An 18,035-nucleotide genomic window follows, 5' to 3' on the forward strand; every position below is an offset into this window, starting at 1 on the left:
TATTATTTAGAAATCTGACATACAGTTTCCATATATTGGATAAAAATCATAAATATCTGTAATTTGTAGGGTTTATTGGGTTTTTTTTCCCCATTTTGTGTATTGGGGCATTTAGAACTCTGTTCCAACCCAAAGGAATTATCTTAAGTTGCTAACAACTAGAGGTACTTACCAAATCTGATTTGCCTATATTAAATCAAGAAAAACAAATTGTTGTACCAGGAAGTTTCCCTAATTTGAATTGTTGAACAAGGGAACAGATAGCAGTTCCAGTTATAGGATCCCAAAAGGTGAATTGATAGCATTAAAATTTACACTGTCTGTTTAAAAATCAAGATTTCTTTTTAAAAAAAAAACTCTGGGTAGGAATATTATAACCCAATGAAGTGGAAGATCAGGAAGATTGTTTACATGATATGAAATATTGACTTATCTTAATTGTCTCATAAGAAAGAGACACATTTAATTAAACCAATTATCTATATACTTCATTTTGCTGGTGGTTATTGGATTATAAATTTTAAATCTCAATCAATAAATCTTAATTAGAAATAACTGTTTATTAGAACTATTTATAACATCTTGAGAATTCCTATCACAGTTATGATCGGTTTAAAATTTAGTAGTTTTGGAAGATTTAAATGAGCCAGCATAAAATCATTTAGACCTGATGACCATTTCCATTTGACTATTTTGTGCCTGTGAAACTTAGATCACATTTGGGAATTAAAAGATGTGTTCTTAGAGACTGTTGCTATCAGTTATAGAGTTAGTTTTAAAAAACTGAATTAAACTGGTATCATTTTGGGATGCAGGCAGTAATCTATCACATTTCAATCTTTTCAATGTCAGAAACCTCCTTCCAGTTCAAGCACTGAGTTCCTTCATGGATAATGTTCTGGGGTTAAAGCTAGAAGTGAAAAAAGAAACATGAGCCACTCACATATGAATTTCTTATCTCCAGATACAATCTGAGATCGGGGTGGGATACGACAGGGTTAACTACCGGTTCGGGATTTACGAGGTTCAGTGATTTATGATGTGTTTCCCTGCATGCTGTGAGCCGCGCGCCTGTAAATCATCATCAGAAGAGAAGCAGCCTTTGAAACAGCCCTCTTTCCCTGCTTTTTTAAATGCAGCTGTGCCTTGTTTGGCAGCTGAAGTTGAAAAATCAGGGAATAAAGATCAGGTAAGAGCCCAGGTGGGTGGGCGGCATCAGCAGACATAGAACCGGTTCTATGACTGCTGCTCTTCAGAGCTACCGGTTCTACAGAGGTGGACAGAACCGGTAGAAACCCACCCCTGCCTGAGACATAGGCTTAAACACCAATAAGATTGGGAAATGACTGTGGCTCTATCAGAAGAAAGATAACTTTTTCAGATAGGAATGGACTAGATCAGTGTCTTTCAAACTTGGCAACTTTAAGAAGTGTGGACTTAACTCTCAGAATTTCCCAGCTACATCTGAAAATTGCCAAGTTTGAAAAACACTGATAGTCTGCCAGAGTTCAAAGGACTAAAATAAATAATTGTAACTGAATATAAAGAACGGTCTACCTAAAGAAATCCTTTATAGTGAGACCAGTGTCCCTCCATCTTTTGGTGAGATATGCCTTGTTTTAAAAGTTATCTTTCCACCTTCTCATTATGACATTTGATTTTGCTATTACCTAATGACAGTTAATGTTGCATACTCACATATTGCTTTGGATGGTATGCTGTCTTCCATGAAATCATTTGACAACCTCAAGGAAAATGTTTGTATAATGTGGATATTACATGAGTTAGCATTGATTATATAAGTTTCCAGAAATATCCAATAATTTAGTGGAATATGGATTATTTTATATAACAGTAGATATGTAAAGTCATACCTTAGTTACACTAAGGTCTTTCTGTTGGTATGTTTTATGTCAGTAAAAAGGTAATTTGCTACAATGCATACAAAATGTATAATCTTTCAAGGAAAATGGTTTAGTAAAATGCCATTAACAACCGGAAAATTCAAAAATTGATTTATTTTTATATATATAATGGCTAAATCCCCAAATGGATTTATAAATTAATTGCTGACTTACTAGAATAAAACACTTCATCTGGTGATAAGATTGATGTTATCTGGGTAAGTCCTTGCTCTAGCCCTCACATCTCCTTATTTAGTTTATAGCAGCTGGAGTTTTAATTTGCTGATCATATTAACTCTGATTAATAACTAAGCATACTTTCTTTGTTACATCAACAGTGTGCCGTTAATGAGTGGAAGTGGGATTGGTCAGATATGCTGCCAAGTTATTTGGAACAAAACAGAATCATCTTTGGGACACTGCTAGCACACAGGTAATGCAATTAGGGAAGGGAAAAATTTTCTTAGAATTTGATCAGCTTTGTGTTGTTTGATTAAGTTGAAATGATAAAATGTGAAACAATGTACAAAGTCATTTTAACTAATGGACTAAAAATTTAAATATAAAGATCTGTTTCTACACCAATACTCATTGCATTTTTTCCACTATCTTCCTTTTTGAAAATATACTTCTGGAAACAAGAGGTGCTACCTTATGTGAGATGTATTGTTTAAAATCCATAGAAACTGATATCCTTTCCTTAGATGTGAAATTGTCTTTTAAATGCAATAACTAAACAAACAAACAAATAAATGGCAGCATAAAAGAAGGATGCATGTATGATACTACAAAGAAGCCACATAGAAAGAGTTTGTGTTAATTGAGTTATAAATGGTGAGAAAATGGTGAAAAGTAGGATATATATGTATTACTTTCTTAAAGATGTGACTTTTTTCATGATTTTATTGGCATTAATGTTCACTTACATGAAAAGATGGCAGATTAAGAATGTCTCTGGAGAATATCTATCATAACAAATGACCATTATAACTGATTTGCTGTACGATATGTTAAATAATAGTAATGAATACTAAAAAGAGTGGCAGGTTATGTATTAGTGAAGCGATTATTTTGTTTCTTATGCAGTATAGTACTATAATAGAGAAGTTTGGGTGTCATAAAGTCTCTTGTATAAGAAGAGCTACAGCAGATTTCTGTAACAACCGGCTAATAATAAATTATGCTATTTGCAGATAAAAGAAAGCTCTGATATGTTGCCCAAAGATAGCCTGAAAGTACATTAGAGTCAACAATAACAAATGAAAAATTTTAAATTGCTGTGCAATATTGAAGAGTTGAAAATGATTTTATTTGAGAATTATTGAAGTATCAATTTGATTTGATATACAGGTACTCCTTGACGTACAATCCCAATAGAATCCAAAATTTCTGTTGCTAATTGAGACAGCTATTAAGTGAATTTGGTCCCATTTTACAACCTTCCTTGCCACATTTGTTAAGTGAATCGCTGCAGTTATTAAGTTAGGAACATGATTGTTAAGTGAATCTGGCTTCCCCATTGACTTTGCTTGTCAGAAGGTTGCCAAAGGAGATTACCTTACCCCGGGACACTGCAACCATCATAAATACATGCCATTTGATAAGCATTTGACAAGTGACATTTGACATTTTGATCACATTACCACAGGGATGCCACAATGATCATAAGTATAAAAAAACAGTCGTAAGTCGCTTTTTTCAGTGCTGTTGTAAGTTTGAATTGAATTGAACTGTTGTAAATCGAGGACTATCTAAACAATTTCAGTTGTAAAAATAACATAACTGATTAGATAGTTTTTACTATCCTGAAATACCAATGCTACTAAACTCTTAGCTCTAGTGATGATTGTTAAAAAAAAATGTATGGTCTGCATTTGGAAAAAACTGTTTCCTTGCAGAATATATTTTTAATGGGTATGTTAGGACAAAGTTGCAACATTTCTTCATAGATCACTAGATACATGGTTATATATTGCACCCAGCCACCGGTAAAATGTTAGTTGCACATATTTAATACACAGTAGTATTACTATTCTTGTTTGAAATGATCAGAGAACAAGACAAGACAAGACAAGGGATGGCATGGCATGGCATAGAACAGAACAGAACAGAACAGAACAGAACAGAACAGAACAGAATAGAATAGAATAGAATAGAATAGAATAGAATAGAATAGAATAGAATTCTTTATTGGCCTAGTGTGATGGAGACACAAGAAATTTGTCTCCGGCGTATAAACTCACAGTGTACATATAGACAGCAAGTCATAGGTCATAATGTCTATACATATATGTCATATATGGCTATGTATAGAGTAAATGTTTATATATTTATCTTATTGCTGATTTTCTCTAGCAGCATGCTTTAAAACCTTTATTATTATGTTACACATAATAATTCCAACAATTTTCCAGAATATATTAAACAATGTTTTTGGCACTAAGGGTATCTGCATTTAATCACTTAGTATAGAAAAGAAATAGCAATAGCAATAACTTAGACTTATATACCGCTTTATAGTACTTTACAGCCCTCTCTAAGCGGTTTAGAGCCAGCATATTGCTCCCAACAATCTGGGTCCTCATTTTACTCACCTTGGAAGGATGGAAGGCTGAGTCAGCCTTGAGCCTGGTGGGATTTGAATTGCCAAATTGCAGACAGCCAATAGTCAGCAGAAGTGGCCTGCAGTACAGCACTCTAACCATTGCACCACTGAGACTTTTATACAGTCTAGCTCTACTTCTTTTATCCTTTTTATAAATATTATCTTTAACAATGATAAAGTTGTGCTATAAAAAAGACTCAACTGTCATAATATTTCCTGTTTGAATGTCTCATCTATTAATAGTTAAATTCTCTCTACTTTTTTTCGTAAATTAGAGCCTATTTGAAACTGAATGTTAGCCCTGACAACAGCCTATCCTTTCTGTTCTATTGATCCCTTCTCTTCCAAATCTACGACGAACTAGTGGTTGTGTGTATACAGTTGTGACAGCAATATTTCATTGGAAACCTAAATTGAAACCAGTTTCTTTGTGTGCCGTATGCTACAGTAGAAACATATCAAATATTAAAAGTCTTGTCAATGTTCCTTGAAGCCTATAAGCCTATATATATTCAAGGGCCCCCATAATCTTATTTATACCTTGTTGAGATAAAAGTGAAAGACTAATACAGGTTTATTTATCCCCATATAGATGCTTGGAAGCTGTTATTTAGGGAAGTATTGCCTCTAATGCTTGAAGTAATGTGTAGTTATCATGATTACTAACTCTTCATAGCTGTATTCTCTTTTACAGGGGACAATTATATTGATAGATTATATGCTTTTAAGTTGTTCTGACTCTTAGGAATGAGATAGTTAATTCATCTCCAAAGTGATCTGTCCCCAACCTGTCTCTTCAGAACTTTCAACAGTGCACTCATAGTCTTTATAATCAAGTTTGTACACCTGTTGCTGGTTGTCTTGCTTTCTCTTTTCTTCTACATTTCCCAATATTATTGATTTCTCAAGGGAGCAAAGTCTTCAGATAATGACTTCAAAATATGGAAATTTCAACCTGGTCATTTTTGCTTTATTTAATAATCTATTTGTTTACTGGTTGTGCATGGTGTTATCTGGCATCTTCTTTTACACCAATATTCAAAAGCATCAAATACCTTTTCTTTATATTTATATTTATATTTATATCTACTGTCAAAGATTGTTCATTCATGAAATTAAGTCAGTCTGAACTAATGCTGGTGTTACATTTGTGTCTTCCAGTGGTAAAACTAAACAAGCAATATTCCATGATTTGACTAAGACTAATTACTTTACAGGGTGGTCTCATTGAAAAAAATAAAATAATTTTGTATTTCAGCATTATATAATCTCATTTCATAATTAAAGTTGAATAACAACATAGGCTTCTACTTTTTTGTGTGTGTTTGGCCAAAATAATTTATCTCGACTGCATCTGATTTTGTATAAAATGGAAAAAAAAAATGCTTCCTTCTTAAGCATTTTTATAATTATAGTCTATTTTTCTTTCTTCCAAAGAGGATTTTTTGTCTTAATCAATGAATGCAATTATTTTCAGGACATTGAGCCAATTATAATTGTCTTCACACTTCATATCATATTTTATTAAGAAAAGAGAATTTGAAGACTATAGACAGTTCCATAAAAGGAGAAAGTTTATCTAGTTATCCCAAAGCATCGATATTTTGGCTCATTGGGTAGTTATCTTTATTGCCTACTGATTCCTTTTGGTTTAAGCCAGTTGTTCTCTAAGGAGAGATTAAAAATCTTGTGACATTTATAGTGTTCTGATTTGTAAAGTTGGCACTTACTTCATTGTTTCAATGTATTATTAATTGACAGAGATATTTAAAAAAATGTAAATTACAAGTTCTTCAGTACAATGGCAGCATATGGAAAGATTTCTCTGGAATCATGTAGCAAATTCTTTTTTTTTCAAATGGAAATTCCTTTGTTGCAGACCTCCAGATTGTTGTGAAGAGAAAATAGTGTCACTCCAAAAGTTTGCAGCATATAATATATTTCTGACGGGAGGTTTTTAAATGAATCTTTAGGTTGACAGTAATGATACAACTGTATTCCTTTTTCTTCAATTCATTTTGTTTAATTTTATATCCTTTTTGATTTATTTAAAAAACATAACATATTTTCATTTGCTTTAACCAGGTGTGGGGTTTTTTTGTACAGACGCTAGCTCGGTAGGATTGCAGTAGAAAGTGAATGAACCAGTGAAGCTTGGAAAGGCCATGGCCCTTCTTCAGATGGTAGCGATAAGTTGAAAGACTCATTAATCAACAGCAAAGTCACAGGTGTGGTGGCTTTCCTACAAACTGCCAGCAGACTGTGAAAGTCATATCTACCACACAATGCTGTCAAAATGGGATTGCAAACACTTGTGCCTTTTTCTCTTTCAACTTGAAAAATGCTGTTGTTTAAGTAAGGGAAACAAGCATTTGCACTAATTTTTAAAAACTGGATCTATTTTTATCTCTAAGGACTGCAGTAATAAAATGTGACTACATCGATGTATATGCACACTAGCTTTGCTATGTAACTAGTTATTGTTTTATAATCCTGAAAGGATCCAGTTGGCTTACAAAAATAATTTGTAATTATTAATTACAAGCTTCATTTATAAAGTTAATGAAAATTTAATGTTAGTTAAAATCTAAGTATCAGGAAATTAATTTCCATCCAAAGATTGGTTTTAATATAAGAACTGGTATTGAAAATGTTAGGAATGTGATATGCCAGCCATGTTAAAATGTTGTATATATAAGAACATTAAAAAAATCATAATTATAATTTTACCTCTTATTGAAGAGGAGAGGTTTTTGAAGGTCTAAGTAGCATATTTTTCTCTCCTAAAAACAGGCTGCTTTGTTTACTGTAGCAAAAGATTTACTTTTTCATGCTCTTTGCTATATCAATGCTATTGTTATTAATATAGTGAGGAGTAAAATTGCCTTTTTCTGACCTCTATTATTTTATACTTCTTTTTGTTGTTCTTTAATTTAGTAATTGCAGCCTTTTAAGAAAATTCACCGTAAAATATAATGAGTATGTGTGTATTAATTGTTCTAATAAAGAACTTTTTTACCACCTATAAAGAACTAAATCTTTGTCAGTGTGGTTTTAATGAAATTAGCAGTAAAATGATATAATTACTTCTGAAATAATTGCATAGCTTATTCAATGCTACATTTGCTTTAAAAAAATGAAGTCACTTCTACGCATAAAGCCAAATCTCAGTAAATGCTGTATTGAATTCAGTAACTTCTTATTGTTAATGAAGTACAATGAATTCTTTTTGTATGCAGAGCAGCAGAATCTCCTTAATCAAATTTTCTTATCATCAGTCCCAGATTAAATAGCTAATGTAATACTATTTCACCTGTGGTTTTATTTTCTTTTTTTATTTCCCACTATCTTCTTTTTTGATCAAAATAAGATATAATTGAAGACAGTTCTTTTCTTATGACTTATTCTATATAAATATCCCAATTTTTACAGGATACTTTATATTAGCATAAGAAACTAAAGCAAACAAAAGCATATGTAATTTTTTTCTTAATTTGTAAGTTTCGATTTCTTGTATACTGCTATAATAACTTTTTAAAGATCTCAGATCACTAGGGCACAATGAATGTAAAATGCCAGTATCAGTCAAAGCATATAAGATAGGCTTTCAGGCACCTATCAGATATTTCTGAATCTAAAATGCCAACAGTTAGGGATTCTAATTTGAACTTTCTGTTTTTGGATAGATGGATAGATAAATGGAGTGACAGAGTCTTATACTAATTCTTTTTTTTTTTAATAAAATTTTATTGAGTTTTAACAAAACAAATAAAACATCTTATTTGAGTATAGCATGGTTCCAGGTTGTCACATTTCCATACAGACACAATTTCATATGCATATTCATCTTATATATTCAACTTCATATCTTATTACTCTTTTTCCAACTTCTCACAATTTCTCCCTTTACTTCTCTTAATTTTCTTTTATAATTATCTAATATTCTTCTTATTTAATTGTATTTCTTTTACCTAAATTTCTATATCTTTTTATTCATTATACTTATACTTTCATCTGTCTTGTTTACAATTTCATTGTTCTCTTCCAACCTTCTTAAAAAGCAAAATTCCCTCTATGATTGCCAATCGTCTTATTAAGTCTTATTGTTATTATCATATAAAATTTCATTAAACATTAAATTTATGCATTCTAAAATTATAACATTCACATTTCTAATATCTATTTTATATCATGTAATTCTCATCATTCAGACTCTGCTTGGTACTTCTCCTTAAAAATATAAAGAGAAAAATTCTAAAAAACATAGTAATATATATATAGAAGATATCAGAGACACCCATCAAGCAGAACACAGCAAACTCCGAGACCAATAAACACAGACCAAGACTCCCAACCAATCAGGATGAAGAAAAAACCATTCTGGCACAGCAATAGGCTGCCCCAAATTTAAATCTGAAACCACTGTAAAAGTCTGACCCACAGACGGACACAATACAGAAGCCTGATGATGGCAGATGAGATTCTGCTGAAACGTTGCTACAACTTTAAAAGAACTACAATGACGTGGAGAATACCCAACCAAGCCGAACACCATACATGTAAGTACCAAAACTTAAGAAAACACACACACACACACACACACACACACACACACACACACAATATATATATATATATATATATATATATATATATATATATATATATATATATATATATACACACATTAGTGAACAAAATAGTTATTCAAATTCATTATGAGCCTTGTAAATCTTTCACGTTTCTTTTCAATCTTTATCAATCTTTGAGAACAGTTGAAGTGTTTCCCTCCCTTCTTCATTATTACTTAACAGTTAATAGCATACCATTGGATAATCATACAGTTTTATCTTATAAGTTGTTAATAAGCAAAATAATTATTCAAATTCATTCTAATAACTGGTATAAATTTCCTTATAAATCTTTCACATTTCTTTTCAATATTTTATCAATCTTTAGAAACAATTACAATGTTTCCCTCTCTTCTTATTATTGCATTAATTATAAATAAACATACCATTACATAACAATACAGTTTTATCTCATAGATTATTTACTTATTTCATTTCTAACTCATTACAGTATTCTACTGTCACAAACACTACCTTTTGTACCTTTGCAGAATCCTCATTTTTAACTTAATTTAGCCATTGTCTCTGTGTTTTCTAGCTGAGCAAATACCTTTAATCCTAGTACATTTCCCCTTTTTCTTTATTTCCTGTTTTTGTCCCTCATGAGTTCTTTCCCTTTCTATCTTCCCCCACTTTTGCTCATCCCTTTTCTTATACCCTTCTCTCTCTAATTTTCCTTTCTGTGGTTTTCTTTTCTGCTTCTCCTTACTGTTATACTTCCTTTTCAGACTATTTTTCTTTTTGGCTGTTCCCTTTAATCTCAAACTTTTAACTCCTTTCCCCCCTTTTCCCCTTATCACCACACTTTGCATTATTTGATCATTGAAAATGGCTTCTTCTTTGTCCCACCCTTCTTCTTGCTCTTGAAGTTTTTGCTTTTCATAGTTCAAGATCTCCATTTCAAGAAATTCAAATACAAAGCCAAAGGATCTTCCTCCCTTTTCTGCATCTTCTTTCTGTTTTTTAAGACTCATCTTCAATTCCTCCAGGAGTGATGCCATTTTAAACACTTTTGAACAACCACCCAATTGACTTTAAGTAAAAACAGAAGAAGAAAGAAAAAACCAATGCCAAAAAAACACCTTTTTTTTTTATATCAACAGATGATCCCAGACTATTCCTTCTTGTTTCTTTCCTTTACTTTTCCTTTCCGTGGGTTACTGTATCCTTTAATAAGGTTTCAGTTACAATGTATCCTTGGGAGTCTTTTCAAAGTTTCGCTGTTAATCCTCTTTATTTTTCCAGGTGGCACTCCATTTTTCCATTATTCCAAGTTCCACGCTTTTGCCTCCACTCTTCTCCTTTTGGGGGCTTTAAAATAACCAAAGAAAAAAATCTTTATTCTCGTTTGACACTTAAATTTCAGCTTAATGTTTCCTATTAGTGTCAAGGTAAATTAGTACAGATTTCTTTCCATATCATTTGTAATTGTCAATATAAAGGTTAGAAAAGGGTTTTTAACCTCCTTTTCTCTCTCCTTCGCCGCTTAAAAGTCTTCTTTCAGAAGTATCCCTGTAAGTACTTTTAGATTCAGGGTACCTTGCTTAGATGTTCTCTGTTGTTTAGCCCGGTCTGTCCTGCTTTCCTCTTTGTCTTCCTCCTGCACAATCTTATCCAGTCGGGTTCTTCTTTGAGATGGCCATTTCTGACCACCGCTGCAACCGCCTTCAGGAAAGGGAGTTTAGACCAACCAAGGACGAGAGATATGGCTCCCCTCCACTCCGCTCTGAGCTCCTAAACTAAATGGCCCAATTAGGGAAGAGAAGGAATACTAGAAAGAAACACATTTGGGGTTTTGCTCTTTATGGAGTGGAATAAATAAATTACAAAGTAGCTACATATTTCTTCTGATTCTTCTTCTTTGAAACCTGATAAATAGCCTTGAACCCAGGTATTCATTGTACTGCTCTTATTTGATTTACTGCCCAAATAAATCCTTTTTCTAGAATTTGGCTATGGAACTGGATGCAACATTCATATAATTCTTTATTATTGTAGGAATGACCAGGCTGAGCCCGAGGGAGGGGTCAAATGTGTCACCAGTCATGAGTCCCTTCACACCCAAAACAGGTCTAAGTCCAGCCCACCTTGAATACCTTCTAATCTTATCTCCTACTAACTTTCCTTGGCTGTTAGTAGGTCAGATTCTTGTAGAATTTGAATTATCTGGATCTCCTGGTTTTTTTTAGTGCTTGACATGCTTCCTGACGCTTAACATGTTAGAATAAAATATATTTTATTCTGACATATACTCCTATTTCCATTATCACCATTATCACTATCACCATTAGTCAGCTGTAAAAGGCAGCTTTATTTGGAACAGCTTATATCCTAATACTATCACACAATATCTGCCTATCCCAAGATTTTGAGAAGGACTCAATAGATGGATAAAAATGCCAAATCCAGTCTAAACATCTAGCTGACTGTGTGACCAACTTAAATGCCTAATTTGGACTGAAGAAAAAACTTACAATAGTATATTACTTCACGAGACTTTCAAGAAGAGATTGGACTACCATTTGTCAGAAATGGTGTAGGGTCTCCCGCTTGGGTAGGGGAGTTGGACTAGATGACCTACAAGGTCCCTTCCAACTCTGATTATCTGTTATCTGTTACCTTAAGATAGGCCAGGTCAGGAGACAGATTCTATAAAAGAAATGTTGAACTTTACTTCACTGATTAGTTATCTCAATATCGAGACCATTCTGTTGCACAATTTGCAATGCAATCTTCAGAAGCAAGAACCTTGAAAAATAGATCCAAGATATTTTTATCTGTGCATATGTAATTTATTGTTCAAAAAGGGATTACATCTTTTGTATAAAGGTTTAAGGTTCCCCTTGCACATATGTGCTAGTCGTTTCCAGCTCTAGGGGGCGGTGCTCATCTCCATTACAAGCCAAAGAGCCAGCGCTGTCCAAAGAGGTCTCCGTGGTCATGTCTATACGCCAAAGGCGCACAGAACGCCGTTACCTTCCCACCAAAGTGGTCCCTATTTTTCTACTTGCATTTTTACATACTTTGGAACTTCTAGGTTGGCAGAAGCTGGGACAAGTAACGGGAATTCACTCTGTTACGTGGTGCTAGGGATTCGAACAACCGAACTGCCGACCGACAACAATTGACAAGCTCAGCGTCTTAACCACTGAGCCACCGCATCCCCTACATCCTTTGTATAAAGCACACTAAATAGGTAAAGGAAATAATTGACCTGACCAAAAAAGCTCAATTAAGATAAATAATAAATAATATTGCATCAAAATAAATGTCAAAAATTCATTTTTTTAATGGAGGGTGTGAGAGAGTCTAAGTGGGATTATGTGACAAGTTATGTTTTGCCTTTGCTACTCTCTACTACTCAGCTATTTAAGTTGAAAGTTGCAGTATCTAACAAGAACCACAACTAGCTGATTGAGATCAAATGCTAAACTATGCAGTAGTTTAAGATTAAATGAAGAAGACTCAAAGTTCATATATTCTCCCTTCCCAACTCATTTGATTATGGCTTATATGAACTTTCTAAAAAAAATGAAATCTCTGAATTCAAATATATGTGGGCACCCTAGTTCAAAGTAAAAGTTAGAACATGTAACTCTGCTTTCTGTTTGCATCAGAACAGAGAAGAGAAAAAACTTGTACAGGATCTCAAGGCTTATCATATAATGTAATTACATAAATTTAGCATGATATCTGAAAAGAAGCAATGTTACATTCTGCATGACATAGAGACTGTTAAGGCCTGACTCTGTTCCAGGGTTAGGGTTAGGATGTATTGAGGGCCCCTATCAGTTTTTTTCTCTGGATGTTGTTTATGTAGTTTTGTTCAGTAAGTCAAGTTTCTTTAAATTATGTGATCTTTTAAATAACGTAAATTGCCTAGAATCTTTTATTATTAACAGGAATAATTTGTATGTAACACCATTTTCTAGCCTAGTACCTTAACCATTGTGACAAACTGGCAGTGGTTAAGGTACCACACACCAAAAGACATATACATATCTGTAAACTATCTCACTATTTATTTATTGATTGATTGCTATTTGTCATTAGTATAATTTTGTTTTTATACCATTATATAATTTATGTTAGTGTCTTAATATATTACCGATGGTAAACTCTGTGTATCAATGTACATATCTGTTTATGTATTGCTTGATATAGTTATTAAATTATATTGTTTACTATTCCATAGTAATGATAATTTAAATGAATGTTTTATTGAAGATCTAAATTATAATGTTTTTATTATTGTTTCCCTTAAATTTTTGTCTGTATGTCTTTCTTTTCATTTTTTCCTTTTCCTTTATCTTTTTTATTTATTTCTAGAATAAATTTCCTTACTAATGTAGCAAGTTTCTACTGTAATCAGATTCCTATTAAAATAAAAGCTACTATTTTCAGCCATGTGTAACTTGTTAAATAACAGAGTTACTATAAAGTTACTATAAAGTTGGTTTTAGTAACCCTAACCTTAAATGAGATGTATGCCAGTTAGTAACCCATCTGAGATGTATGCCAGATATTTCTAAATAATACATACAGAAGATGCTCTTCCGGATCATAATTGTTGAATTTTAATTTAGTATTTTCACTCTTATTTTGTGTATGACATAATCTAACAGACACCTGTTCTTTGTACTACTCTGTAAGGGCTGGAAAAAACTGGCATGAATATTTAACTCATTGAAAAATTCTGTAGTTCTGTTCATTATCACTGAGTTTCCATGAGCAGGTAACAAAAGTGTTCAATCCTAGTTCTGTCCTGTCTAATGACTTATTGATTTCTTGATATGAAATACTGGAAACATAGTTCGATGAGTTTTTGTTTTCTATTAAAAAAAACACAGCCTATATACTGGGTGCCATTAGAGTCAATCCATTATCCACAATAAAATTTAATGTATTTGAAAATAGAATTTTAATAATTTTACAGTATGTTCTGTTATAACTTGGTATCCCTTTTGCTGAATGCAAGCATTCTTTTAAGGTTTAATTTTTTGTTAATATGTGTGACAGTGAAATAATATCCTCTTTTTAGATTTCTTTTGTATAAGTTACTGTAATCAGACAAATTAAATTCTCTATGCTTAATATTTAAGAAGATACTTAATTAAACCCAAAATTCTTAGATTAGTCATAATATTTAATATACTCATAGAGCTTCTTTTCTATGTGTTAAAATAAATGTATTCTATCAGGCAAAATATATGAAAATTGGTAATAGTATGAATTTATACAAACATAATTATATTTAATGTCACTGAAACTTTATCTCAAATATTTTACTTTTCAAGTTTGCCTTTTTGGCTGAGCAGACATGTTCTTGAAACTCACATCGTAGTTTTAAAAATGTCCTTCTATTTTTCAGAAGATTCTTAGCTGCTAGTGCATTTAACATTATCATTATTTTTCACTGTAAACATCATGTATTCTTAAGTTCCATTGGGAAAATGTTTTTTTCTATAGTTCTGTAAAATGACTATAAAAAAAGATCAGTTGTTCAAGTTAGCCGTATTTATTTATATTATGTTGGCATTTGGTCCAAAGAAGCAGTTCAAATTAAGCAATTATACTACTACATTTAAAGAAAGTAAAATGTGATATATAAAAGATATATGAAAATCTTAAGATTTCATGTCTGTTTATGTGTTATTCAAAAATTGTTAATAACAAAATGGTGCTGTAAGAAATTAAGACAATAATTTGAACACAAACGTTCATACACACATTTTATTTTCATTCTTTAGCATTTGGACTGGTTGTTTTGATTTATTTTTTATACTTTTAAATGTGTGGGAACATTTCATGAAGATCTTTTTTATATTTAAATGTGCAGGCTTTCTGTCCGGCAAGTGTCTCATTGTCGCAATGTCACTACATCTCAAGATCTGACCTTTGCACCATAAGGATTCATGATAGTCCATGTTTTTTACAAACTAGATTGCTTTTGTCCTCCCGCTAGGGGGTATCAAAGCCTTTTGGAGAGCAAATTTCAAGTACCGATTGATTTGTAAAAACAAAAGTAATTTTTTGCATATACTTTGCACCGCCAGATGTCGCAAAGGCTTCATTCATTAAATGTTTTTAATCCAAAATATGGCACTACTAATTTAGTGTTTAAAGGGCCATAACAGGTCAGTAGATTGTCCTTCAAAGATTTGATTTACACATCCACAAATACGTCAGCATGAGAAGATAACCCAGAGTCTAACCTAGATGTTACTAGCATTAAATGACTGATACAACTATTTTAATTAATATAATCTTTTTAGTTGGAAAAGATTTACTATTTACTATTTTGACCCAATTTCTCCTATCTCTATCCAAGAGAGAAAAAAATCCTTTATAGGTTGAGGTATGACTAAAATATGTAACTTTTTAAAAAGAAAATCTAGAACAATGAGAATGTATTTCAACCAAAATGTATTTATCTGAGTACTAGTTGGCTTTTCAATTTCTAAAATGTGAAAACAAGAATTTGATCCTTTTTTAAGTAACAAAATGAGAAAGGGAGAAGAAATTGAAAGAAAACAGGGTGTTTTTCAACATGTCTTCAGAATAAATGAGAGGCCTATCAAAAAAAATTGAACTAAAGTATTATCTTTTAAAAGATTAACTAACATAAGTACATCATTTAGTTTATTGATCACATGCTATGTTTTTCTGTTCAGAATATCATACACTTTAAATTGCAAAATCTAATTTCATTAAGTTGTATTTGGGGATGAGTTTAGTAGAAAATAAAGGAATGTCAAATAAAAAAATGACAAAAAACATATTCCACATAAACAGATTTTGCAGAACTGGGATAATTTTGGATAATTGGATAATTTTATCCACAGATCAATGGATAATTTTGCTTTTCAATTTTGTTAATCAAAATTATTTGATTCTTGTTATTTATATCAATTTTATATGCACAAAGAGTTTCTGTCCAGTTATATTTAAGATTACATAACCAATTATCCTCTATTTTCCATCAATTCATCAAATTAGCCTAGGTATTAATTCAATAGAATAAAATTGTATTGCGAGTGTTCTCAGGGGATTTGCATGGATGAGTGCAAATCATGATTGTACTTCCCCACATTACATCTATGTATCTGTGCAGTAGATAACTATATAGGTATATATAATAGGTAGATACTGGCAAGTTTAGAAATGTTAACAATAACTTTTTAAAATTTATCTGCCATTGTCATTTCCCTTTTTTAAAAATATTTTTTAAAATGATTTCTACAGACATGCCTGATCTGAAATTTGCAATCTTTTGCAGTCAAGGAAAGCAGTATTTTTTTCACCAAAGATCTTAATATTTTATTATTTCATTCTTGAATTTTGTTTACTATACTTAGGGAAATGGTATAAAGCCATTTTCAATTAAGTCATTATAATAATTGATTATGGTACATTTACATTCTTTATAATTACACAGCAGATAAACCATTATAATAATAACATAATAGACAATGAAATACATATACACTTATTTTAAAATAATATTAAAATATTTAGATGCACATTAAAATATTGCTTATTGCCATAGTAATTCTCAAGATTTTTAAAGGTTAAATCTAATGATGTTTCAGTAAATCTTGAAATATTTTATTCTAATTTTATGCCAATAACAATTCATATCAAACCTCTTTATTTTGATGATGATTATGTCTTGCACCTAAATACCCAAAATTCATTAGTATTAAATAATCCAAAATCTAAGAATAATAATAATAATAAAAAGAAAATTAGAGAAGTTTATTTTTACCAATCAAGAATCAGGCATGTTTTTCTGCTACAGGCACAGAATTTAGATACCTTTAAATAAATACACACACACACACATAAACACACATGTGTATTTATGATTAGTTGACAAGCAAAAAAGTAAAGAATGCACAATATCTTTTCAGCTAGGAGGGCATCTTCTATTCATTTGTTGATTCCCTGGGCAAAGTTCAAAGTATAGTATCTGTTATAATTTTGGCAAGAGTTGTTTATCATACCTTATGTAATAGGAATGTTTAAAAAACAGGCCATAGAATATAAATATCTGTGGCACTTCCTACTGGGCTTCTAACGAATTAATATATATAGGTATATATTAGTATTTACTAAGCATCTTGCATTTACCACATCACATTCAAATCTAATATATATAAAAGGATATATTAGAATATTGGTTTATATACATAATTTATGATAGAAATTCAAAAAGTATAGAGAACATGCATGCAAGTAAGGCTAAATGTAATAAAGAGATACACAGAATTTCTAGACTATAAGTTAATGTTTTTGTTATTTTTTTATAATTTGTTTACAGTAGTAGGTTATTGCTAAATAAATAATATACAAAATATATTTTGTTAATAAATGAAAATTTCTGGATTAGGCCCAGAGTTACATGAACCTGAATTCTCAGATGAATGTGGGAAAGTTGCAGTAATTTCAACCAATTATCTGTGTAACTACTTTGTCCTCCAAAATCTGCCCTCTGAGGTCAGTTGGGCCTCTACATCAGATAGAAGTGTCTGCAATTAGGGAGGGGTTGGAGGAAGAAGAAAGAACTGACCAAAATTATTCCCATTTCTTCCACTTAGTATTTTTGTTGCATCCAACTTCTGTTTGCAATTGGATCACGGTGAAGAAGATTTGGACCCCCAAATTATTTTTATATTTATGAGTACATTTATTTAAAAAGTATTGTTTATTTATAGCTCTTCCATATAGATTTGATTAGTTATCACTACATCTGGCTGAATACATATAAAAGGAAAACGGACATGCATAAGATTGGGTAATACAATGTTAGAACATTCGAAAAATGAATACTTTCTGAAAACCGTGTATGATTCTACTTTTTAAATCCTTCCGTGTGTTTCTTTTAAAAGAGCA

The 18,035-nt window shown here is 31.6% G+C and overlaps 1 protein-coding gene across 3 annotated transcripts in view; it reads left to right on the plus strand.

Moving 5' to 3' along the window:
• KIAA0825 (KIAA0825 ortholog) overlaps positions 1-18,035 on the plus strand; it is a 160,424-nt gene that overhangs the window by 74,173 nt on the left and 68,216 nt on the right. For 2 of the 3 annotated variants that reach the window (XM_026672456.2, XM_087958170.1), the window contains exon 19: positions 2,243-2,337. In XM_026672456.2, the coding sequence (XP_026528241.2) occupies positions 2,243-2,337 (95 nt within the window). Of the gene's footprint in view, positions 1-2,242; positions 2,338-6,594; positions 6,953-18,035 lie in introns of those variants that run through there. The other variant, XM_087958171.1, reaches the window with a different exon arrangement.

The sequence above is a fragment of the Notechis scutatus genome, chromosome 2, assembly GCF_049901735.1.
Source record: "Notechis scutatus isolate UNSWTSFEM ecotype Mainland chromosome 2, rNotScu1.2, whole genome shotgun sequence".
In the NCBI taxonomy this organism is placed as follows: Eukaryota; Metazoa; Chordata; class Lepidosauria; order Squamata; family Elapidae; genus Notechis; species Notechis scutatus.